The 24,784-nt window shown below is 37.4% G+C and overlaps 1 protein-coding gene across 4 annotated transcripts in view; it reads right to left on the bottom strand.

Moving 5' to 3' along the window:
• Positions 1 to 24,784, bottom strand: part of MYH10 (myosin heavy chain 10) — a 116,486-nt gene that overhangs the window by 27,249 nt on the left and 64,453 nt on the right. For 3 of the 4 annotated variants that reach the window (XM_070739684.1, XM_070739686.1, XM_070739685.1), the window contains 14 exons: positions 22,170 to 22,322; positions 21,605 to 21,778; positions 19,679 to 19,852; positions 19,114 to 19,228; positions 11,658 to 11,851; positions 11,177 to 11,298; positions 10,971 to 11,040; positions 10,721 to 10,881; positions 10,346 to 10,454; positions 10,118 to 10,249; positions 9,174 to 9,380; positions 8,926 to 9,063; positions 6,784 to 6,907; positions 1,242 to 1,413 (listed from right to left, as the gene is read on the bottom strand). In XM_070739684.1, coding sequence (XP_070595785.1) covers positions 1,242 to 1,413; positions 6,784 to 6,907; positions 8,926 to 9,063; positions 9,174 to 9,380; positions 10,118 to 10,249; positions 10,346 to 10,454; positions 10,721 to 10,881; positions 10,971 to 11,040; positions 11,177 to 11,298; positions 11,658 to 11,851; positions 19,114 to 19,228; positions 19,679 to 19,852; positions 21,605 to 21,778; positions 22,170 to 22,322 — 2,045 coding nt within the window. Of the gene's footprint in view, positions 1 to 1,241; positions 1,414 to 6,783; positions 6,908 to 8,925; positions 9,064 to 9,173; positions 9,381 to 10,117; positions 10,250 to 10,345; positions 10,455 to 10,720; positions 10,882 to 10,970; positions 11,041 to 11,176; positions 11,299 to 11,657; positions 11,852 to 16,568; positions 16,632 to 19,113; positions 19,229 to 19,678; positions 19,853 to 21,604; positions 21,779 to 22,169; positions 22,323 to 24,784 lie in introns of all 4 variants that reach the window. The other variant, XM_070739683.1, reaches the window with a different exon arrangement.

The raw sequence follows: 24,784 nt of genomic DNA on the forward strand, positions 1-24,784 counted from the left end.
GGTTTGGCTCATCCAGAGATAACACAGTGACACCAGAGAGAGGCAGGATAGGAGCCTCTGGGGGGTCAAGACTGCTGAGCACTTGGGCCTGCACTTTCAAGCGTTTAGCAGATTTATCATGAATTTTTTGTAGGGCTTGGTCCCTTCTCTTCTCAGCCTTGGTGGTTCTGGTTAAGGGGCGGGCTATGGCAGAAGAGGGGGCCGAGGCCTGGGGGATACTGGTTATCTCATCACCTGTAGGCCTGGCCTCTCTGGGACCCTGAGTGGTGCCTCTCTTGGGAAAGGAAGCCATAGTCTGACAATTTACAGAAGACAAGGCTTGAGCCAAAAGAAATCTGATTTATAGGGGGGAGAAGAATTCCAAGCTTTCCCAAGAGGAGTGGGATCCTGCTCCTAGGCCTCGGAGCTGCTGCGACTTGAGAGCAATCTGGGCAAACCCAGAGTTCGTGTTCCCAAATACAGCGTGGCCAGCCTCCCTAAACTTCAATTAAAGTAACCAAGGCACCCTGGTTGGAGGTCTGGCCGGTGGAGAATTAAGCCTGAGCGTCTCAAAGCCCACTCCAAGGATCCAGGCGGTGGACTGAAGCACCAACGGCCGGCAGGAGGCCAACACGAGGTACTAAATTACAGGGCGCGAAGGCCTTCGCGCCAAAAACGAAACCGTTCCGAGACTGAGAGGGAAGCGTCTCACACCGCGGGAGGTAAAGCCCTTAAAAGATAATAAATAAATAAATAGACTTGCCTAATGACCTCCAGGCCGAAGGATTGTAAATAACCCAAAACGGCAGCAGGAATAGCCAGCGGCGAGAGGAGCCGCGGGAGGCTAAACCGCTACTTCTCCCCTGAGAGAAAAGCCGAGCCGCCGATGGCTGGCGTTAATTAGCAAGTCTCGAAATTCAATAGAAAGGATTTCTTACTGTTTGGAAGGATAGAACGAAGGGAAGGCGTTAGTGATGAACGAGCTATTCACAAAGATTCCGCTGGATGCGAGAACTGAGCGAATTCTGGGGAAGGGGCGGATCCAGCAAGCTTTTTTAACACTAGGCTCAGTTCCACCGGATTGGACATGAGCAACCCATGTGACTGCTGGACCCGCTCCTTCAGTACGGAGAAGGGTCCTGCAACAGTCATAAGTGTGAGTGTAGATCAACCAACACTTTTTTCAAGACAATTTGAACTCTTGCCAAACGAATGGTTGTGTGTTGAGGAGTAACTGTATGTAATAGAAGTCAATATTTTACCTGGCAAGGGCAGCCTGAAGTTCTTCTTCTTTCTTGGCAAGTTGGATTTTTAATTCCTCTATTTGGGCTTGCAGTTCTGCAATTTGGTCTTGTAAATCAGTGGTTTCTCCATCAAGCTTCCTTTTAGCTTTTTCTAGCTCTTGGCGAGTCTTTTCTTCTTTTTTCAAGCGCTCTTTTAAAAAATAATAATGATATGGAGGATTTATTTAGATGTATCATCCTGCTACAATCATAAAAGATTCTTGATGGCATGGGACAACACAACATATCAAGAAGAAGAAAAAATATTGAATACATTTTCAAAATCTCAAAACAAAACATGGTGTCAGATCTCAAGTGATATCTAGAAAAGGTCAGTTTTCAGCTTTTTCCAAAATGCAAATAATATTAAAGAAAATGAATCACTAGCAGGAGGCCATTTAAGAATGCTAGCCTCATCACACACACACACATATTTTGGAGAGTTGCCCCCCCCCCCAACTTTCCAAAATGGAGGTCAACCAGCAGTTTTCCTCAACACAGTCTAAGCAATGGGGGGCCAGGCTTATCAGGGAGATGCTATCCCACAAACAGAAAAAAAGAGAACACAATTTACAAAACAATGCAATATGTGTAAATTCGGTCAATCTGCTAAAAATGAAGTAATCAAATTACTTAATTTAAAATTCAGAGGCAGAATAACATCAATTCCAAATGAAGATGTTAATAAAAGCTACCTTTCTTTAAAATGTTATGTTCCTAATAGTTATTGTATTACAACTACCACAACTGCAGATCAAAGGTCATTGTTTAACAACCTAAAGTTTATTCCTATTGAAAATACTACAATACACATTTGGACTATCTAAGAGGAATTTAAAAATCTATGCAGAGATTATCAAAATAGGTAATTTGTGGAATTTTTAGTAATAGTGATCCTTGCAGACAAGCTAATTCCATGTTCTCTTTTAAAATCCTATAAATTTATCTTTTCTTCAAAGCCCCCAAAACCGGAATCAAAATAGTATCTTTAGATTCACTAGGTGGGAGTGCCACAATGTAAAAAGATAACAAAATATTAATTAATTAATTTTTATTCTATAATATTAGGGCAGCTGTTTGGATTTCTACATGAGAGACTATGACATTCTGAATTACTGATCTCCAGAACTGGAGAGATAAGGCTTTATTTCTTGAAACAGTTGTTACTACCAAAACCACGTACAGTGGTACCTCGGTACTCGAACGCTTTGGTTCTCGTACATTTCGCATACCGAACAAAATGTTCAGCAAAAATTTGCTTCGGTATCTGAACAAAAATTCGGATACCGAACAGCCACAGAAAATTTTGTTTGTTATCCGAAATGCTACAAGATCTGAGGGGACGGGGTGAGACGGAATGGGAGTTGGAATCTGACACGCCCATCCTGGCCGCCCACTAAAGAGCCTCCCAATCTCTAGTCTAAGCGCTCCAAGCTGTAGGAAGGGTGGAGGCGGCTGCAATACCGGCAGTTTTGGGGGGGCTCCTTTCCTCAGTGGTTCGTCTTGTTCCCTTTAAGCAGCTACACCAACTTTCTCCTTCGCGACGGCGGCAGCAGCTTTCCTTTGAGCAGCAGCAGCGCCGGGAACATCAGCAGCTTCCCTTTCTCATGTGATGTTCCCGGCGCTGCTGCTGCTTGAAGGAAAGCCACCACCGCCGTCGCGGAGAACGTTGGTGTAGCTGCCTACAGCTACAAGACAACCACTGAGGAAAGGAGCCCCCCCGAAACTGCCGGTATTGCAGCTGTACCCACCCGCTTGGAGCGGAAGGGTGTAGGAAGGGTGGGTGCGGCTGCAATACCAGCAGTTTTGGGGAGGCTCCTTTCCTCAGTGGTTCGTCTTGTTCCCTTTAAGCAACTACACCAACTTTCTCCTTCCCGGCAGTGGCGACGGTGGCAGCGGCTTTCCTTCGAGCAGCAGCAGCGCAGGGAATGTCAACGGCTTCCCTTTCTCACGTGACGTTCCTGGCGCTGCTGCTGCTCGAAGGAAAGCCGCCGTCACCACTGCCGGGAAGGACAAAGTTGGTGTAGCTGCTTAAAGGGAACAAGATGAACCACTGAGGAAAGGAGCCCCCCCGAAACTGCCGGTATTGCAGCTGCCCCCACCCTTACTACAGCTTGGAGTGCTTAGACCTCAGATCTTTATCCCATAGGAAATAAAGGAAATAGGGGCTGGAAACCAATTAAACCCATTTCCATTATTTCCTATGGGATAAATTAATTCGGTACTCGACCAAATCGGTTCTCGACCACACTTCTGGAACGAATTGTGGTCGAGAACCGAGGTACCACTGTATTGATGTAGTTGGCATGCAAAATTATATTATAAACAAATAACAATTTTGTTTTTCCTGCTATCTTTGACAAAGGAAAGTTTCATCAGCTCTTTTTTTAAAAAATAACAACTGTTCAGTAGATCATACTCAGTATCCACTCATCTGAAATATTTCTGTTCTAAAATCATGCAGGAAGAGTAAAACTTGAGTACTTGGCATCCATACGGCTGTCCCCTCTAAGGCACAATTCCAGTCTTTGAATTCAATTTTACCTCCTCATGCTCCTGCTTTCAATTAAACAGTCCATCAAGCACAGAGTTCCCTTTTTACCACTCTAGGCTCCCACCTTCCTCCCCAAACATAAAAAAAAGGAAAATTGTCTGCTAAATGTATAATGCCTATTCTGTTTCTAGAGAGAGAGAAAAAAAGACACAGCTTATTTTTCCCTTGGAAGCCTGCCCAATCCTGACCCCAAGTCCTTCCTGCTTTCCCCACCTCCTGGCATATTTCCTTCTCCAATCTCCTAAGAGCGCTGCAGTTTCCGTGTCTGGTTTATTTTGTTTTCAACACACTTGGCAGGTGACTGAAAAGTATCAGGGTATACTCATGCCCCATTACCTTTTTCCTTTCCAATTAATGGCCAAGCACAACTTAGATAGTACTACTTTGCTTTTTTGTCTCACAAGGTTTTTTTAAAAATTTCCCTTTTAAAATTGAGAAGTGTCTGGGCGCAATGTGGCATCCATGTGTTAAAGGATAGGTATTTACCTAGTAAAACCAAACATGGTATCATATTTGTGTTTAAATCATGGATTTCAATAAGGGGACTCATGGAAGAAGTTGAAATGGGAATGAGAAAAAGCTTATATAGCTTCCAGTAGAATCTGGAAGACAAATTTTAGCATTCCTGATTTTTGCTTTTCTTGATACTTCAAAGAAAAATATGATCACATTCTGAAAAATATTGGACTCCTTTCTTATTTTTATTTTATAAATTGGCAAGGGAATATAAGATAGTTTATCCCTAGCTTAAGGTCTTTCTATATTTCTGTATTTTTAAAAAGTATGGTTCATGCCAGTTGTTATTGAGTTTTAGCCTGTTTGGCTGGAAGTCCTAAACAGAAATATTTATGCAATTAAGTCATTTGCTCATCATTCTGGCCAACCGGATAACTATTCCCAAATTAGGGAACAAAAGTCCACGAACACATAAAATTTGCAGTTTAAGTATTAAATTAGAATTCCAAATTATATGTTACATAGCCAAAAATTGTCCCTCTAAATCCAAGAGGGTGGGTGGGTTATGTGCACGGTTGATATGATAAATATAACTATAAATATTTGGATAAATATTTCTTCCAAGAACATGATTTATAGGGGAGTGCCAAGAGCAGCAGGGAATTGTTATAAACAATAGAACAAAGAAAAACAATGCTATTCAAGTATACATACATTGTTAATTTTTTTTTCTGATCTAGAAAAGATCTTAGCCTCACTTTACTATTTATCATAAATATGAGCTATATGACATTTTTAAAATGCCAACTTTGAAGAAGAAGAGAGAAAGATATTGTCTACACATTGGCAGGGACAAATGAGGCAACTGGGATAACCACCTACAAGATGGCTTGTCATTCCTTTGATCTTCTGTATGCTGAGGAAGTGGACAGGGTTCTTTACAGCAAGAGTATGGTCCCTGTGGGGAAAAAAAATCCTTGTCCCCTGCCTGTTTAAAGTAACCAAAGAATAATGCCTCATTGAGGGTGGTGACTTTCTCCCACTTGGACTCAACGCTGATTTAATTCCCCAGATTGCCCTCTTTAGGCAAGGCTTCAGAGGGAATGCCAGGACAGTTACTTTACTATCTCAATACTGGCACATGACAAAGACCAAAGGCTGAATAGCAGTCATGGGAAAATAAAGTGCCCTGATGAACAATTTGTGATTTTTGAAGATTGTAGGAGGAAAAAATAGACAAAAATTCAATTATGATTAGTTTCAGGATTGAAAGTGCTAACACTATTATAGAGTTTGAAAACAAACTGAAGAAGTTTGTATTCCCACCAAACAATTCTGTGAATTCTAGGTTGACTATGTGAAGACAGAAAAGAGAACAAATGGAATGAAAGTATGTTCCAAGAGAAATAAATGAAAAATATTCTATGAACATATTCACTAAAGTATTATCCAAAATTCATTATTAATGATTTGTTACAGTTTTTACAATGCTTAGTGTGTGGAAAAAAGTTATCTAATACATCTAATACGGCTCTATTCCTGAGTACAATTTCAAAGGAAAAAATTAAATAACCCCCCCCCCCCCCCTTTGATCCTAAAATGAGAGCTGAGTAAGTGAAGTTCATCTTTTTTTCATTTAATGCTATTAAGTTAATTTTTTGATCACTTGACATATTTGGGCAAGTCATCTTAAAGCAAGTTTCATAAAGCTATCATATTAGAGCAAATCAGAGGAATTAATTGAGAATACAATTCTACTCTGATAAGGATTTTGACATTATTAATGAATGCTCTTGCTCAAGCTCCTGACCTATTTGAAGGCAGTTTCTCAATTGTGGTATTTTTCAATGAAAACTGAAAAACATGTTAGCTGCTTGAGAGTGCTAATATATTTAGCAGAGCTTATTTTAGGTACTTGCTTTACAACTTATATTGGAATCCACTGATCTCTTACAACCTTTTATTTTTGCAATATTAAATGAAATTTTATTGTATTTTTTATTACTTGAATATGAGTATTTGAATAAAAATATTATGTTAGTATATACTGTGTAGTAAAGGATATTTCTAATGAATTTGTCTATATTCTTAGGAGCATATCTTATCTAAAGGTCCCACAATAAGTTTCAAAACTGACATTACATATTATCTTTTGATTTTGGATAAAACAATATGCACTTATTTTTACACTCTGTGTCAGAAGTTAAAACTTGCTTCTATTATTTGGTACAGGATAAAAACATAGAAGATTGACGGCAGAAAAAGACCTCATGGTCCATCTAGTCTGCCCTTATACTATTTCCTGTATTTTATCTTAGGATAGATATATCCTATAGGCATGTTTAAATTCAGTTACTGTGGATTTACCAACCACATCTGCTGGAAGTTTGTTCCAAGCATCTACTACTCTTTCAGTAAAATAATATTTTCTCAGGTTGCTTCTGGATATGTTTGGTTTATCCTATGATATCCTATGATTAGCCCCATACAGCAAATCTTGTAACTGCTAACCTTCCAGATCTGTGATAACCATTTCCTGTTTGTTTCTCAGCTTTGCTAAATTTTTAGCTTTTTCTTCTTCTTCAGACAGCTGTGAAGAACATTCGGCAATTCTGTCCTCCGTTAGTTTTTTTTCCTAATTGAGTAAAAAAGTAACAATGAAGTAACATATACATGAGAGTCAAAGAATCAGATATAAACCATACAGTTGTCATTTCAATCAACCCAATTATAAAGAATACTTATAACAAATTGTTTTAAAACAATGTTTTAAAACATTTTGAAGTCCACACACTTTTAGTGCAACTATTACAGGTTCACAGAAAGTATATTTTACATTTAGTTGTTAACAGACATCTAAAAATATGTTTATGTTCTATATTTAGCAAGTGCAAATTATTTCACTAACAAAACTTCTAGCATGTGTTTTATCTCAATCCAATGGCTATCACAAACCTAATCCTTTCCAGGTGAATTGAGGCTTTGTACCATGCTGGCTAGGACACCTATAATTTTAAATCAAATTATACTTGAAGAGAGTAAGGTTGAAAAGTCTCAGATCAGGGAAATCATGCCCTGGGTTTTTGTTAAATAAGCTTATTCTATCAGTAAATTGGTACGTTTGAGTCTACAGCTATTCATCTTGAAGGTTCCAAAATTTTCTGCCATTTGTTTTGAATAATCCGTGAAGTTTTGGGTACAATCATTAATAATATACAAAGCCTCAATTCATCTGGAAAGGATCAGGTTAGTGATAGCAATTGGATTGAGATGTTCATTGCCATAAGAAGTCCTTAATTCCACATGTTGTAGCAACTATAAAACATGGTCAAAATTAAAACAGCAAGAATCATTCTTAGCATGATTTGGATACCACCCTCTCAAGTGTAATGACATTTGATATTAGCAATAGCAATAGCACTTAGAATTATAACCACTCCACAGTGCTTTATAGCCCTAAGAGGTTTACAGAGTCAGCATATTGCCCCCAACAATCGGAATCCTCATTTTACCAACCTCGGAAGGATGGAAGGCTGAGTCAACCCTGATCCAGTGGGACTCGAATTGCTGAACTTCTGGCAGTCAGCAGTCTGCAGAATTAGCCTGCAATACTGTATTCTAATTGTGCCACCACAGGTGGTGGCATATGATTCTGAACATCAAATATCAGCTAACCAACAATTCAATTAAGGCTATATGAAAAAAAGGAAGAGAGAGTAGAGCAGAGCAGCTTTATTGGCAGAATGTGATTGTATACACAAGAAATTTGCTTCGGGTGCATAAGCCTCTCAGTATACATACAAACAATATAGTAATTTAATCATAAGATACCAATAGGAGAAGGTGATAGAAAAGATGAGAAGGACTTATATTACAAGCCTAATAAGTCAATGCTTCCCAGTATCAGTGGTTTGAGGGATGAGAAAAGATAATGGAATAGTGATAGTATCCTGGAATGACTTCAGCATTCTTGTTATACATTGTCTTCTTATGGTCATGGCTACTACAGAAAAGCATGTTGCGCTTTCTGTAGCACAACATTCATATTGTGAATGTTTTCAGTCATTCAGGTATTTTCAGTTGTCCCAAAGGTAATTTTTTCTCCAAAAGGCAACCTTTTGGGCGGTGTGGGGGAGCATATTTGGGACATTTTTGTTAAAGTACAAGACTGTTTACTGAAAATAATCAAGTGAAAGTTTGATTCCCTTCCCCATTAGCTAAATTAGCACAATAGTTTTAACGACTGCTGTCTGCAAAACTTTTCACTGATGATATAATGGACCACATCCAGGAAAAAGTCAGGAATACATTAGCATATATTTAATACACAATTCTTTTACTGGAGCATCTTGCCTCGTAAACATAATGGGCAACCAGAAAGAACTTTCTTTCGAAGAAATAAAGCTACCCCTATTTAGCTTGTAGGTTTTGCAGTTCTTTTTAGCTATTAAACACAGTAAATATGCCAGATTTTAATGTTTCAATGGGAGAGGTTAGTCTAATAAACCAAAATAATATCTAGTCATTGCAGGCTACTTTTCTCAATCTTAAAAATGGCCAGAAATAGTATGTTATCTATAGTTACCATTGTTCATTTACTACTCAATTTTGGCCAGGAGCACAGGAGAGAAATAGTCATTTTTTCCCCCTCACCTTAAGAAATTTGGAATTCTGGTCCTCCAACAGCAAGATTTCTTCCTCCATTTTCTTTATTTTTGCTTCAGCTGTTACCTTCTCAAGCTGTAGCTTCTGCCGAGCTCCTTCTTCCTCATCAAGTTGCTCCTCTAGGTCCTGGAGAAAAAAAAAGTGTCATAATTGTATTGTGTTAATGTAAGAGGCTAATATTCCCAATGTTTAGGCAGAGTTTCTAATAATCTTATCATCACTCCATCGAGCAATACCTGTACGTGTGATTGCATTTTTTTCTTTTCATTCTGAAGCCCCTGATTCCGTTCTTCTTCCTCTTCTACCCGGGACTCTAAATCATGCAGAATTTCTTCTAACTCTTGCTTCTTGGCAGCCAGGCGAGCTCTCATCTCTTCAGCCTCAGCAAAGAGTTCGGTCTCCGCTTGCAACTGTTCGGCAAGAATGTTCTTCTCTTCTAACAACTACAAACATGATAAGAAAATCTTTCAACCTTTTAGCGTGCTGCAACCTTGTTAGTGCTGTCTGTTTCCTTGCAGACATTTCATTACCCAAACTAGGTAACAACATCAGTGCTAGTAGCTGATGTTATCTAGTTGGGGTAATGAAATGTCTATAAGAAAACAAGAAAGCTCAGAGAGCACCAAAGACTCCTCGTGTCAACCCTGAGCTACAAATATTCTCCTTTGTTAGCTCAACAATCTATCACAATTCACCAGCTATTGGGATTTGATATCGTTTGCCATATTGCAAAAGCATTGCTAAAGGATATCAATAGCTCTCACAAAGCTAGCAAAGGTTTTGAGGCATGTTATTGGAGGATGTGTTTGTTAAAGTATTGGCACTGTTTTTCTCTGAATTATCATTAAGGTAGAAGAGAAAGTAAGTTTGGAAATAGCTGGTAAGAAGGAATATATACCGGAAGAAAATACAACCAACCATTTCAGTCTCCTACTTTCAATATCCATGTTTATTTTAAAATGCCTTAGTCATTTGTGCAAACAGAAGTCATGTGCAAGATGAAAAATGATGATGCACTATAAAGTGTGATTGTAGCTGCATTTGTGCAATAACACACAATGTATTTTCTACCTTTCAGAATACTGAAGTCCAGGTTTCGAAGCCTATGTTCAATAAATCACATATGCATATAAGATATAAGTCAATAGCATTGTATAAATCAGATTTTGTGTGTAATGACCTGCTGATGCTTTCTTTCCATCTCTTCTAGTTCTCCTTCCACTTTACTCTGTTTCTCTTTCACCTTTACCAGTTCCTCGTCTTTAGCCTGAAGTTCTTCCTCCTGACGTGTAACCTGAAGAAGAGGCTTCACCTGCACAATTAATCAAAAGCCACAAGACCAGCAAGTTAATGTCAGTTCTGTTATTAAGAATTCCACCGCATAATTTAGAGATGAAGAAGAATCTACCTTTGTGAACACTCTCCACCATTGCCAGTGCCTTAACTTCAAATATGCAGCACAATTTCTTTGTAAAACTTTTAATGCACTCAATTGCTGCTGCTTCTTAGCAAAGGCTCTAAAAACAAATCAAGAATTTTTTTTAATAAAACAGTTGAAAATTTCTGCATTTTATCAATTACATCAAAATATTAGCTTTATAACAAAGCTGTTTAAAGTACAGAGTGATAGTAACACTTTTATATGAAAGGAACTGTAAACATTTGATGAACAAAATATTCACATAACTTTAAATGCAGTACTTTTGGTTAACCTAAATCTTTTTTAAAAAATTCACCAAATCCTGTCCATAAGAATTAAAATAATTTTACTACATTAACTTACTTTCTGGCCAAGTATCCCCTACAAACAGCTTGGAAGAATATAATGATGTCTGTTATCTTCAAGTCTCTTTCTTCTTCTAGATGTGCCAAAACACCAGCTCGGAAAAAAATCTTGCTCTGACCAATTCTATACAAGTTAGGATCCAATTCCAGTGCTCTGATCTATGCAAGAGCCAAATCCATTTATTTAATACAGAGAACATAAATGATAAAACTTTCTAGATGTATTATATTTCTATGCAATGGCTCACCATTCTCTCACAAGCTTGCTTTCCATCCATAAAACCCTTAGGAATTGCATTTGGAGTCAGGATCTCATACCTATCAACCAAAGGGAAAACTATTAGTAAAGTTACAGAGACCTGTTTTCCCAGGAAAAAAAGACTAAATGTTAATAAGCAACAAAAACAAAATTATTTGAACAAAGAGATCTCTGAAACATTAAGACCAGCTGTACCTCTGTCTAAATTCTTGGAACACTATCCTGTTTGGAAATCCCTGTCGACAAATCCGTATTCCTTCGAGAACACCATTGCAACGGAGTTGGTCTAGAACAAGATGGGGATCCAGCTTTCCAGCCTAAATATAACAATATCCCTTTTAGCATTTATTTTTTCATTAAAAAAATATTTGCTAATCACTCAAAAATCAAAGCAAAGCGCTCTTCAGTATCCATATACAACATGAAATCAAAATGTTTCTATATCAGCAAGTAGAGATACTGTACATACACGGTTTCCCCCAAAATAAGACATCTCCTGATAATAAGCCCGATCAGGGTTTTGAGTTCACGGCAATAAGGCCAAGGGCTTATTTCAGGGTTCAAAAAAATATAAGGCAGGGTTTTATTTTTGGGGAAACATGGTAAAATGAGCAAAAGAAACACAAGTGACAGTTATTGTATCTAACTCAAACACAATCCCCATAACAATACATACCCTCTTTTCATGATTTGGAATGATGCAGCGAACAAAATTTGGGTTAGTATTTCGTAGTGTGGCCATCAATTTGGTGAGTGATTCTTTGTATAGCTGCCCTACTGTACGAAACATCCCCTTCTTGGTCTTGTAAGCGGAGCCAAATGCAGTCTCTGTTATTCCAGTGACTTGATCTAAGCCCACAATACGGTCCACTGCAGGCAACAAGAATGTACAATTAATTGGTCCATATAGGGTAAAATAAAGACAACCCATATAAATAAAAGTTGCAATAAATGTTTTGTGAGACAATATTGAAAGGTGCCATCTGTGCCAAAGCAAAAAAGTATGCATGGAGATAGCCGGACTGAAAGCAATGCGCAAGGCAAAAATACCATAGCTTTGACAATTATGAACTCGAAAGAACAAAAAAAAAGTTACTATTTTGCTTTTAGGAGCACTACAGCCATTCCCTTTTTATAATTAAAATGAATTTTGGACGAGAATTAAATGCGAGCACAGAATGAATAAGGTTGAAAATTTATTATATAGGCAAAGCAGATGACTAAATGAATTTAAACTCTGCATTAAAGACAAGATATTACCATCCTTCCACAGTATCTTTGCTTGAAATAAAGTACAGTATTTCCCTATAAAACTGCGACATAAAATATGGGTTTTAGCTTTTTCATTGTATTTTTCCCATCACATCATTAAAATACTAATTATGCAGCTTGTCCTATTGACACTATCAACAGTTTTCAATGAAGAATAAAACTGAGGAAATTTGATTTAATCAGTCCTTTCCAATAAAATTAACCCTAAAGGTAACTACTGTACTGCTCAAAGGAGAAATATCAAGCAACCAGAGACCCATATTTTGGCCCAGAAATAATCAAAAATAAAATAAAATAGGTGAGGTGGGGAGCATCACGCTGTAATTCTAAAGATCTGAACATGGTACAGTCTAGCCTTTTCTGAATCACACTAGTCAGGGTATTAGCAATCTTTTAACATTTCCCAGTCACAAAAATCTCTGCAGTTAAATCAAAATGTACTTTACATGTTTCCTAAATAGAAGTAAGAGTCAATCAGTGAAATGCATTTGTTGTATATGGTTAAAAGAAATGGGGGGGGGGGAGTAAATTACAATTAGAAAAAACTAAAATTTATATATCCTAAATATAATAGTTGTGCTGACACAGGATAGCAATTCATAGTACTAAATAAATTTATTCTATAACTTTAAAAATCATTTCTGATTTCAAACACATCAATGCTATATGCTTAATCATGGGAAATATCAACTCTCCAGTGTCAAGTTAATCAAAGCTAAAATTAACTAATAGCTTAGAATTGTAAATGTATGTAACCATTTCGAGTTTCATAAAATATATGATTTGTTTTGCATGTAGATTTCAGAGGCCATAGCAATTTCAAGTACAACACATAAGCAGATGTCATTTTTATAAAGGAGGCACAATTCCATACCTCACTTTGGATATCCAATAATAATTTAATGCAATAATAATACATTCAAGTTTATTTATATTTATAAATAAATTTATAACTTTATAAAATAGATTACAAGAAGACTACTATAAAATATTTAATAAGATTTGTAAAGGGTTATAATACCATGGCAATTTTCTTAATACTATTTTTTGTTTAAATGTATATATTCCAGTTTGGGAATAATATAGGTAAGTGTAAGTATAGAAATCAAGCAGGCTATAAAAGGAGAGACAGAACACTGCATGGAACAGTTCCAAAGCTAATGGCATGATTTTTTTTATTGTCCAGGAAGGAAAGGACCCTATTATGACCTACATTTTCCCACTAAGCTTTCTGTTATTAATCCAGCCTGTTCTGTCCTGCTGCTGACTTTATGTAGAGCATAGCCACAGGAATGCATACATTTCAGTAAGTGTTAATTCACTCTCCAGATGGTGTAGCACAGGAGTAGGCAAAGTTGGCTCTTCTATGACATGTGGACTTCAACTCCCAGAATTCCTGAGCTAACATGATTGGATCAGGAATTCTGGGAGTTGAAGTCCACAAGTCATAGAAGAGTCAACTTTGCCTATCCCCGGTCTAGCAGAAACATCAGTGAAGAAAGGTGTCAATATATCTCTGGTTCTCAAATGTGCTGATGAAATGGACTGCAACAAGCATATTTGTTTTAACAAAGCAGGAAGAACCCTCATGGCAAATCTCAAATTTTATTGAGTTACTGAAGACTTTTTGCCATGCATCCTCACCATAAAGTCGAGATAATAAACGTATCACCAATATATCTGAACCACAGAAAAATCTCTCGGGATAGGAGATGAAGATGCATCATGCTGTAACAGCTTTAGAGATTCTGATATTCTATAATGTTTTCAGGTTCTCCTTCATCTACTTAGGAAAGGTTGGTAGGTTTTGCTTTGTTTTTTGGGGAGATAGGAATATTAAATCGGTGAAGACCCACCGCTCATGCTAGTTGAACGTGTGGATGTGTGCACGTTGGCCTTCCATTCATACAGCCCCGTTACAAATAGGCCCAATAGTAGACATACAGATGGCCAAAAATGTACAATATACAAACAGTGAGATTTTGGTATTTTTGCAACGAATGATAGGAAGCGTCAGACATGAACCCGGATAAGACGGAGTGGCTGTGGGTTTTGCCTCCCAAGGACAATCCCATCTGTCCGTCCATCACCCTGGGGGGGGGGAATCTTTGACCCCCTCAGAGAGGGTCCGCAACTTGGGCGTCCTCCTCGATCCACAGCTCACATTAGAAAAACATCTCTCAGCTGTGGCGAGGGGGGCGTTTGCCCAGGTTCGCCTGGTGCACCAGTTGCGGCCCTATCTGGACCGGGACTCATTGCTCACAGTCACTCATGCCCTCATCACCTCGAGGTTTGACTACTGTAATGCTCTCTACATGGGGCTACCTTTGAAAAGTGTTCGGAAACTTCAGATCGTGCAGAATGCAGCTGCGAGAGCAGTCATGGGCTTACCTAGGTATGCCCATGTTTCACCATCACTCCGCAATCTGCATTGGCTGCCGATCAGTTTCCGGTCACAATTCAAAGTGTTATGACCTTTAAAGCCCTTCATGGCATTGGACCAGAATATCTCCGAGACCGCCTCCTGCCGCACGAATCCCAGCGACCGATTAGGTCCCACAGAGTGGGCCTTCTCCGGGTCCCGTCAACTAAACAATGTCGGTTGGCGGGCCCCAGGGGAAGAGCCTTCTCTGTGGCGGCACCGGCCCTCTGGAACCAACTCCCCCTGGAGATTAGAACTGCCCCTACTCTTCCTGCCTTCCGTAAACTCCTTAAAACCCACCTTTGCCGTCAGGCATGGGGGAACTGAAACATCTTCCCCTGGGCATGTTTAATTTATATATGGTATGCTTGTGTGTATGTCTGTTAGTATATGGGGTCTTTTTTTAAATCTTTAATATTTTAAATTGTCAGATTATTTATGATTTGTTTCCACGTGTTGTGAGCCGCCCCGAGTCTTCGGAGAGGGGCGGCATACAAATCTAAGTAATAAAATAAATAAATAAAAATGAACATCAAAATAAAATGAAATTATAACTTTCACACTTAAGGTCACATAATGTCTTTAAGAAGTGAAAGCTGATATTTCACGCAATTTAGTTCTTTTACCAAAACTGAGCCATCTACTTTTTTTAGCTCCTTGTTTTTATTCATTGGCTCCCAGAGCTGAAATGCTATTAGCCTCCTGTGTAGAGATTTTAATTTTTTTTTCATGAATAAAGTGTTTGTTGGTATTCTCCACAAGAATCATTCAGTGATCAAAGACGCCTGCTTATTCACTGTTTCAAAGTTAGCAAAATGTTTTCCTTCTTTAGAGTAAACAGTAGTTGAAGATATTATTTTTAAGCAATGATAAACAGAAAAATTATTAATTTAAGGAAGAAATAAAGATTAAGAACATGAATTAGCAATAATGTACAACAAGACGCAGTGAGGCAGACAGAAAAAAAATTAGCCAAGTAGCATCAGATAGAGAGATAAATATGTAAATCACATGATTTTTCCCTTCCTGAATAATTAACCTATTACTCATTTCAAATCGAGCACATAATATTTTGCTGCACTTCTGTTAGTGGCCCTTGATGAGCTTTCCTGGTAGGATTAGAAGGCAGCAGGATAATGTAGCTTTCGTTTCAATTTTCCAGAGTACCTCAAAGCAGGGATTCTGACTGTGATTCATACCCCAAAGCAGGGATAGGACTTCAACTCCCAGAATTCCTGAGCCAATCATACTAGCTCAAGAATTCTGGGAGTTGAAGTCCACATGTCATAGAAGAGCCAACTTTACCTACCCCTGCCCCAGAGAGTTGAATGCTGTCAAAATGTGCTCCAGCTTTGCCCATGCAAGGCTCAAAAGTTTGACAACTCTTATGATATACAAATTAAATTATTAAATTGTTAGATTTTTGGAAGGAGAGATGAATACGATATCAGAGGTCAAATTAGCAAACCTTTGACTTAATGGCTTATGAAATTAAAACTTTGCTGTTTGTTGCATAGCAACAACTTTTCAGAGGTAGCATACCAGGTAAAGACAAATACTGCTGTTTTGCTTGTATAAATACAACATAGGCAAAAAATTAGGCCAACAACACTTCTCAACTGAAATATCCAAAATTATCATATGTGTCAGAAAAGCAAGCTCATGTTTTAAAACGCAGCTACTCACTTGCAAAGCTTTTTCAAAGTGCAATAGAACAAAAAAAATGAGACTACTTGATGCAGTAGCAACTGAATAGTATGCACACAGGAACACCTGCCTTGTGCAAGTAACACTTAAGGCTAGGATGAAATGAAAAGTTCATGCTGGCTTATAAGCAAAAGGAAATGTTTCCTATAGATTCAAGTCCTGCTTTTAGGAGCCCCATACATTCACCTGGTGGATCAGGAAAACCAGGAACATTGTCATAGAAAGAGGCTCTCTGAATATTGTGAATGTCTGTGGCACAGAAACAGCAAAAATAAAAAGCAGATATAGAAGATAGCTAGTTAGTAAAAAATAACACCACTCAGGATTTCAATGAAGCTTTAACGATATACTTTATATAGTCTATTATGGGGTATTCGGAATGGTGTATTCATTTCAGAACTCAAATGACTAATAGCTGGTTGCAGCAACAATTAGATATGAGTAAACATTAGCTTGTATAAAATAGTTACCTCAGCTTTTTATTGATAAAAGGGTTTAGTGCAAAATATCACCATATACTCAGAACTAACTCACAACAGGTGTTTAACATGAAATATTGTTAGCACAATGTGGCATTTAGGCCAGCATGGTAAGCTTACAACATGACATAGCCATACATGAATATAACCAACACTTCATGAACTATCAAGGAAATGGAAAGATAACACAAGACGGATGTTATAGAATTCACCATATATTCATGTCTAGTGGAAATATTTTGGCTGTTTCTAACATACAAAATCGTTCTAAATGGCTGTTCATATGAAAAAACTATGCTATAATTACTGTATTAGATATTCATGAACCTATCTTCTTAAATCCATATGTATTCAAAAGCAATCTTTGGTGTATTTGTCTTAATTAGAAAAAAACCCTGTACCATGTTTTAACAAATATATGCTGCATGAGCAGAATATGCAACACCGTATATACCAGTGGTTCTCAATCTGGGGATCGGGACCCCTTTGGCGGTTAAACGGCCATTTCACAGGGGTCTCTTAAGACCATGGGAAAAGACAATTTTCCCATGGTGTTAGGAACTAAACATTCTATTCTGGCATCTTGGAACATATTTTTATAATCCGACCAATCAGGCGTTTACAGTGGGGGTGTCCCTCTGACCTTCCTGCCAATAAGCTAAAGCTCTGTTGGGAGAATTGGCACTAGACCTATGGCTGGGGGTCACCACAACATGAGGAACTGTATTAAGGGGTCGCTGCATTAGAAAGGTTGAGAACCACTGGTATATATCATTGTTGTCATTACATCTCAAAAGGATATCACATAAATGAACACTGTCCTTTTCTGTACCCAGTTATCAAGAGACTAGAATTACTTTAGAGGGAAAGATTATAACATTTCAACTAACATGATAGGCTCTTACAAAAGCCCAAACTAAGGAGAGAAATTTATCCCCCAATCATATTAGAATTTGGAGTCATTTTATTAACTTGAATAAAAATGATAAAAGTCTAAGAAAATAAAGTATCTCATATACCATAGTTGACCTCTGGAATTCAGTACCATAGAGTGTTTTAATAGTTATTAAGTGGATTTAAAAAGGATTAGACAAATTCAGGAAGGATAAAAATTTCACACATGATATGCTAAAGCTTCCTCTAGTACCAGAAGAAGCATGCAATACTCTCTTTGTTCATATCTTGCTTATACCTGGATGCTATAAGGAGGACAGTCGATAGTGCTATTATGAAAAGGATATTAAAAAGACCTTGCTGATACAGTAGGATTTTTGTGCTAATAATATGACATAAAAATTAAGTAGCAAAGTGATAACTGATACTCAATTACATTACTTTATAAGCTTGACAAATCTAAAAACTGTTGTCAAAACATGCTTGTGTTAATCATGTACATTACATGTTAGCAATTTATGAAAACCCTTTGCATAATATCTTGCACTCTAATGGCTTAGAGAGTTAAATGTAAACACAACTTGCATCCATCTATTTTACAGAAAAACCAGATATTGGCGACTGAAACAATAGCTTTAATGTTTGTGATTGTCATATAGGAGCAAAGGTAGTTTATCTGTAATGAAATCTCTCAGAGATTAATAAAAAAAATAGTAAGCAATTCTGTTCGAAACATGGTATCTAGCATTTCAACGCATGAACAAAAAGTGCAGCTAACCATAATGACACAAATATAAATGAAATAATTTGTATGGTATGAGCAGAGTATCTAATTACAGATAGTCCTTGACTTACGACCATTCATTCGGTGATTATTCAAAGTTACAAAGACTTTGAAAAATGACTTATACATGCTCCTCACACTTATGATCGTTGAAGCATCCCTGCAGTCAGATGTTGCAATTTGGACACTTAGCAACCAGCCTGCATTTATGATGTCACATTATTGCTTGAAATGGGGAGCATGTAAATTTAATAAAGAATCGATAGTTGTAGTATTCATGACATGATCACCATTTGCAACCTTCTCAGCTGGCTTACAACAAGCAAAGTCAATAGGGAAAACTGGATTTGCTTAATTACTATACAATTCACTTAACAACCTAAAAAAAAAGACAAAAAAAGTGGGATGGTCTGATGATGACCCTCTTTAACAACCACATTACTTAATGATTACCCCAACTATGGTCATAATTAAGGACTACCTGTACAAATTTTGGAAAGCAATACTTGAGAAATCACATACTAGTTTGGCTACATAGAATTATATCTTTCCTGAGTTTGGAGCAGATTCTTACCATCTTTCCAAAGTTCTGCAACAAATCTGTCAGAAGACTGGTGCAGAAGAGTTGCCACATTATCATTCAATGGGTCCATATTTTTCATTAGCCATTCATCTGCCTTGTAATCCACCTGGAATGAAGCAAATAGGGAACTAAGTAAATCCTCAGAAAACTAAAGTGTTCTGCTCATATCAATAGCTTCGAATGCTTCTATTCATTGCAGTCATTTTCAATGAAATCCTTTTAGATTAATAATAAATGCTTGGCTATTAACAAGGTCAATGAAGAAGAAGAGCTAGTAGACAGAGTTCCACATATTATTAAATACAGTAATTGACATCCTAAAGATGAGTTACTTTAAAAAGAAACAATTTGTTGCAACAGATCTAGAAATCTTATACTACTTGTCAACTACATTTTATTTATTTAGGTCCTTTTAAAAAAATGTTTTAATTACTTTTTATAGTTGTGATTATGTATGCAAATTAGAAGTCAAAACAGTATTATATCTAATTTCCAATATTCCATTCAAAGGGCAAATCTGAAGAATGGTTAAGACTATACAGTGATTATTTCTTACCCTTCCTGCATAATGGATAATGCAGAAGTCTGCCTTGTCCTTCAGCTGCCGAGGTTTCTGGAATTTGGAATGAGTACCTTGCTCTTGGACTAGTTTTTCTACAAATGTCTTGTCAGTTGCTTTAGGGAACCAGCATTCTTCATCCAGCAAAGCCAATACACCTGGAGGGTTAGCCTAATTTTTTTTTAAATTAAAATACATAGACTATTACTAGTTATTTATTTTCTTCTTACATTTATCATATAATGTGAAAACATAATGTGAGAACAAACTGCATGTATAAAAATTAAAAAAAACATCTATTTTAACAGGTCATAAAAGACAAAATAAGATTAAAGCAAAACATTTATATAATCTGAAGAGAAACCAGCTTCTTCAGTAATACAAATAATGCTTGGCATATTCGGTAATGTCATAGTCATGAACAGATTAAAGCAATAAATCCAAAGAATCCAATCACAATTTATTGTAACTTTTATTGTAGCTACAGTATTAGAATATTTCTTATAATGTGTGTTATACAGTGGTACCTCTACTTAAGAACTTAATTCGTTCCCTGACCAGGTTCTTAAGTAGAAACTTTCTTAACAAGAAGCAATTTTTCCCATAGGAATCAATGTAAAAGCAAATAATGCATGCAACCCCACTAGGAAAGAAATAAAAGCTTGGAATTTGGGTGGGAGGAGGAGGAGGAAGAAGAGGAGGAGGACAGTCGCTGCTGAAGGAAGAAGGTGAGGTGAGGTGAATCAGAAAAATCCAAAACTTTAAGGCTTTTTTTAAAAAATGAGGGACTCTGAGAGCAAGGAGGAGCACATGCCTCCAATACACTCCCATACACTGGCTGTTGCTGTTGCTGCTGCTATCTGCTGCCTCTTCCTTCCCATGCTGAAGGGCTCCCCTCTCCTCTCACTCGCTTTGTAGCCGGTGCCTTTCCTTCGCTGTGGTGACTCCTTGGCTGCCCAGAGCGAAGGGAGCATTTCTTTTCTCTGGGCGCTGGCAGAGGTTTATTCCCTCTTCAAGCGCCCAGAGAAAGGAAAATGATTTGTTCACTCTGGACTGCCAAAGCCTCCTTAAGCACCACCGAAAGGCTCCTCTGGCAGCCCAGAAAAGCCCGAGATGGCTAGGATTAAAAGGGGAATGGCAGGAAACTGGCCGGGCCTTTGTGCTGCTCTCAAATTTCCTGGGAAATTTTTCCGGGCTCAGGCTCTTAAGTAGAAAATGGTTTTTAAGAAGAGGCAAAAAAAATCTTGAACACCTGGTTCTTATCTAGAAAAGTTCTTAAGTAGAGGCGTTCTTATGTAGAGGTACACTGTATAATTAAAACTACCAGAATACAAATGGTTTCATTAACCCTTCATATGAGTAGTCCGTAAAATAAATTATTGTGAGAATCAAGACTCAATTTTACAGGTGATGATCCTTTGTAAATATTAAACCAAGTGTAAAAGAATAGCTACACTTTATACCGCAGACTAAAATACAGATTTGATAAAAGTTTAATTCTATTATATTTAATTTATATTGCTTCATTTTGAACTAAACAATTTGAATATGTTAAAAAATTATTGTAGTCTAAGGCGGCAGATCTCAACCTTTCTGCTTGGCGGACCAATGGGGGGGAGGAGAGGGGATGGTTTCGTGTAAACGGCAGACGTGCACACGAGCGCTATTGCCCACTGCTTGTGTAATGGAGCTTTGTGCATGCACACACACACACACACGCTTGACTGCCATTTGTGCAGCCCGATGGTTGCGGACCCTTGCTCTGAAAGGCAGGACTGCTAATTTGTTAATCAAAAAATAAGGGAAATGGGATTAAAAAATTTTTTGATGGAAATAATCCATATGTTCAGTTTAACATGTGGGAACATCTCATCTGAGAAAACTACCAGCTGCAAAAAGAAAGATGTAGATGTAAGAACTTACAGGTCGTTCAATTAAATCAATGCAGGGTTGAAGATCCAGTCCAAAGTCAATAAAATTCCATTCTATTCCCTCCCTTTGATATTCTTCTTGTTCCAAGATAAACATGGTATGGTTGAATAACTGCTGCAGTTTCTCATTGGTGTAGTTGATACACAGTTGTTCGAAAGAGTTTAACTGAGACAATGATCAAGAAAAGTACATTTTAATTGGGTAGTTTTAGTATTTACTATATTGTAAGAAAATTTTAAAGAGCAAATTATTTATTGTTTTAATCAAACATCAGACAGAGAAGTATGTGTCAAGAAAATGTCAGCTATGTAAGCATGGAAACTGTGAGTTTCCCAAGTCAGAATACGAGCCAGATCAAACTTCAAGCCTCTAAGAAATGTAATCACAGATGGTATGCAGACTTTAAGGGTATATTACAGTTCACTTTTAGTATTAAAAAATGGTTGCAAAAATTTATAATATGATATATACAACTAATACTACCGATGGATAATGATTGGCAGCACAAGTTAACAATAACATTCGATATGTACCAAAAATGTTTTGCTTTGCTTACCTCAAAGATTTCAAATCCAGCAATATCCAAGATGCCAATGAAGGAAGCCCCCTGCCGTTTAGTTCTATCTAAAGCTTTGTTAATGCGGTGAACAAGCCAACGGAAAAGACGTTCATATGTAGCTTTTGCCAATGCTTCTACAGCAAAATCTGCCTTTGTAAGGGAAGGTGAAGAAATCATAGTTTATAACATGTAAAGATGAGAACTAAGATTTTACTGAGAAGCAACCTAGCAAATAATATAGAGGAATTAAGCTGCATTAAGCAAAAATGATATAAATATGAACTTTAAGGAAAATGTTATCTAGCTTTGTAATTTGTATAGCTCTTATAGAAAATAACTGGTTCAGATCAGTGATGGGCTGCTGCCTCCTACACAGTAAGTTTATGCACTACTTATTGAATACTTAATAAGTATTCTTTATTGTCCTTCCTTCTCTAGTATTTTACTATGATCCTTAATTACTTTTAAAATAATTAAAATTTTATCCATAAACACTTTAATCATTTTAATCATGATCTAGAACTGAAATTTTATAGCAATTAAAGAAAATTGAGCTACTTGCCTAATCTGTTACCATACTGAACCTTGTGGGTTCAGTATAAAACCTTAAAATGTTACTGTGCTCAACAAGCCACACCCACAGCGTGGTAGTAAAAAATTTTGCAGCCCTTCACTGGTTCAGATAAATTCAGAATCAATACTGGACTAATTTGAAGCTGTTCAGAACACATACAAAGACAGAGTCAACGGATAGGTAGTGTAAGTTTTTGTTACTGAAAACCCAACCATGAAAAATAAATACTATGTCTCTTAAATATTTTCAGTCACAATGGTTTTAAGAGAAGAAACTGAGAAAAATATTTCAGTTTTCACTGCACTTTGTGTGTGAAAGGGGCCACAGAAGCAACAAACTGTTCTAGTCAGCATAAATTGCAGATGCTTGTTACAGGTGGTCATCATTTAACGCCCACTTGTTCAGCAATTGTTTCAACTTATGACAGTACTAAACCAGAGTTAATTACAACTGCTCCTTGTTCCCTGTGGTCATGTGAATCCCTGCCACTTTCTGCAACAATCCCTGCCAAAAAAGTTGATGGAGAAGATGGTGGAATTTGCAAGCTACTGTCACATGATGTCCTCATTTAATAATGACTTAAGAAGGATTGATGGAACTGCTGTCATTAAGCAGCAGTTACATGGCTTTTCCTCCCCTGTTGACTTGTGACTATGTGAGTAAATGATGGGAGTTTCTGGTTCCAATTAACACTGTTGAGTGAAAACTATCCAGAACTGCCCAAACATGCTCACTTATATGATGTTCTAATGAGTGGCCAAACTCTGAAACATTTTTTCACTAGCTATTGGCAAAGGGAAAGGAAGAGTGCTAAAGGGAAGGCCCAACGGAAATGTATAAATTTCAGTGGAAATGTCTCTGAGCTCCAGATGGCAGAGCTGGGGAAACAGAATAGCATCGTTTTGCAACTGCTACGATATTGGTTGCAGTGGTTCTCAACCTTTCTAATGCCGCAACCTCTTAATATAGTTCTTCATGTTGTGGTGACCCCCAACCATAAGTCTATTCTCCCAACAGAGCTTTAAGCTGATTGGCTGGCAGGAAGATCAGAGGGATACCCCCACTGTAAATGCCTGATTGGCCAAATTGTAAAAATATGTTCCAAGGCGCGAGAACAGAAGCTTTCGTTACTAACACCATGGGAAATTTGTCTTTTCCCATGGTCTTAGACGATCCCTGTGAAACAGTCATTCAACTACCAAAGGGGTTCTGACCGCCCAGGTTGAGAACCACTGGGTTAATGTAAATTCCAGTGTGCAGTTACCTACTTTTGAAAGAAAGGAAGGCACAATCCCCTTGTTTGAACTAACATAAGTGGAATCAGTTTGTGTAGGAGAATATGTATGTGGATGTGTATAATGAGTATATTATAATAAAATAGCCTCCATCATAGCAAAATGAAAGGATCCATTTCCTATCGTTAAAATATTAAAATCTTTTCTCAATGCAAAGAAAGAGAAGTTATGTGTTAAAGTAGATGTACCGTAAAAGATTTTTAAAACTTGGTCAGAACTATATTCCTTTTCATGCCAAAGATAAACATTATAGTCTTTTGACATAAAATTCCATAATTTATAAATCAGGTTTTTTAGTTCTACCCAAATGTCTTTTTAAACATTCTCAGCTGAATAAACTTCCATCAATGCTAGATTTAAATTGTTCTTAAAGATATACCTAACAGCTGCATGCATATAAAACCTGCCTCCACTATTCAGTTCTTCTATCCAAAACCGCTTATGTTCAAATTAATTCTATACCAAAATTCAACATAGAGGCACTGTTGAATAAGTAGCTAATAGATACTTTTGGAACACAGAGCAAAACTTTAAAGCTCTAGAACAGAAACCTGATACAGTCTTATTGTAATATAAATCAGGGCTGTCAAACTCCCGACCTGCGCTAGCCATGCCCACACCCGGTTTAGCGAAGGAGGGGGGGGAAGTCCTGATATGTCACATGACACCACCGCAACAACGTGACTTTGACACCTCTGATGTAAATTATGTCCATCATCATCACTCTTGCTTTTGCCTCCCAG

The sequence above is a fragment of the Erythrolamprus reginae genome, chromosome 2, assembly GCF_031021105.1.
Source record: "Erythrolamprus reginae isolate rEryReg1 chromosome 2, rEryReg1.hap1, whole genome shotgun sequence".
In the NCBI taxonomy this organism is placed as follows: domain Eukaryota; kingdom Metazoa; phylum Chordata; class Lepidosauria; order Squamata; family Dipsadidae; genus Erythrolamprus; species Erythrolamprus reginae.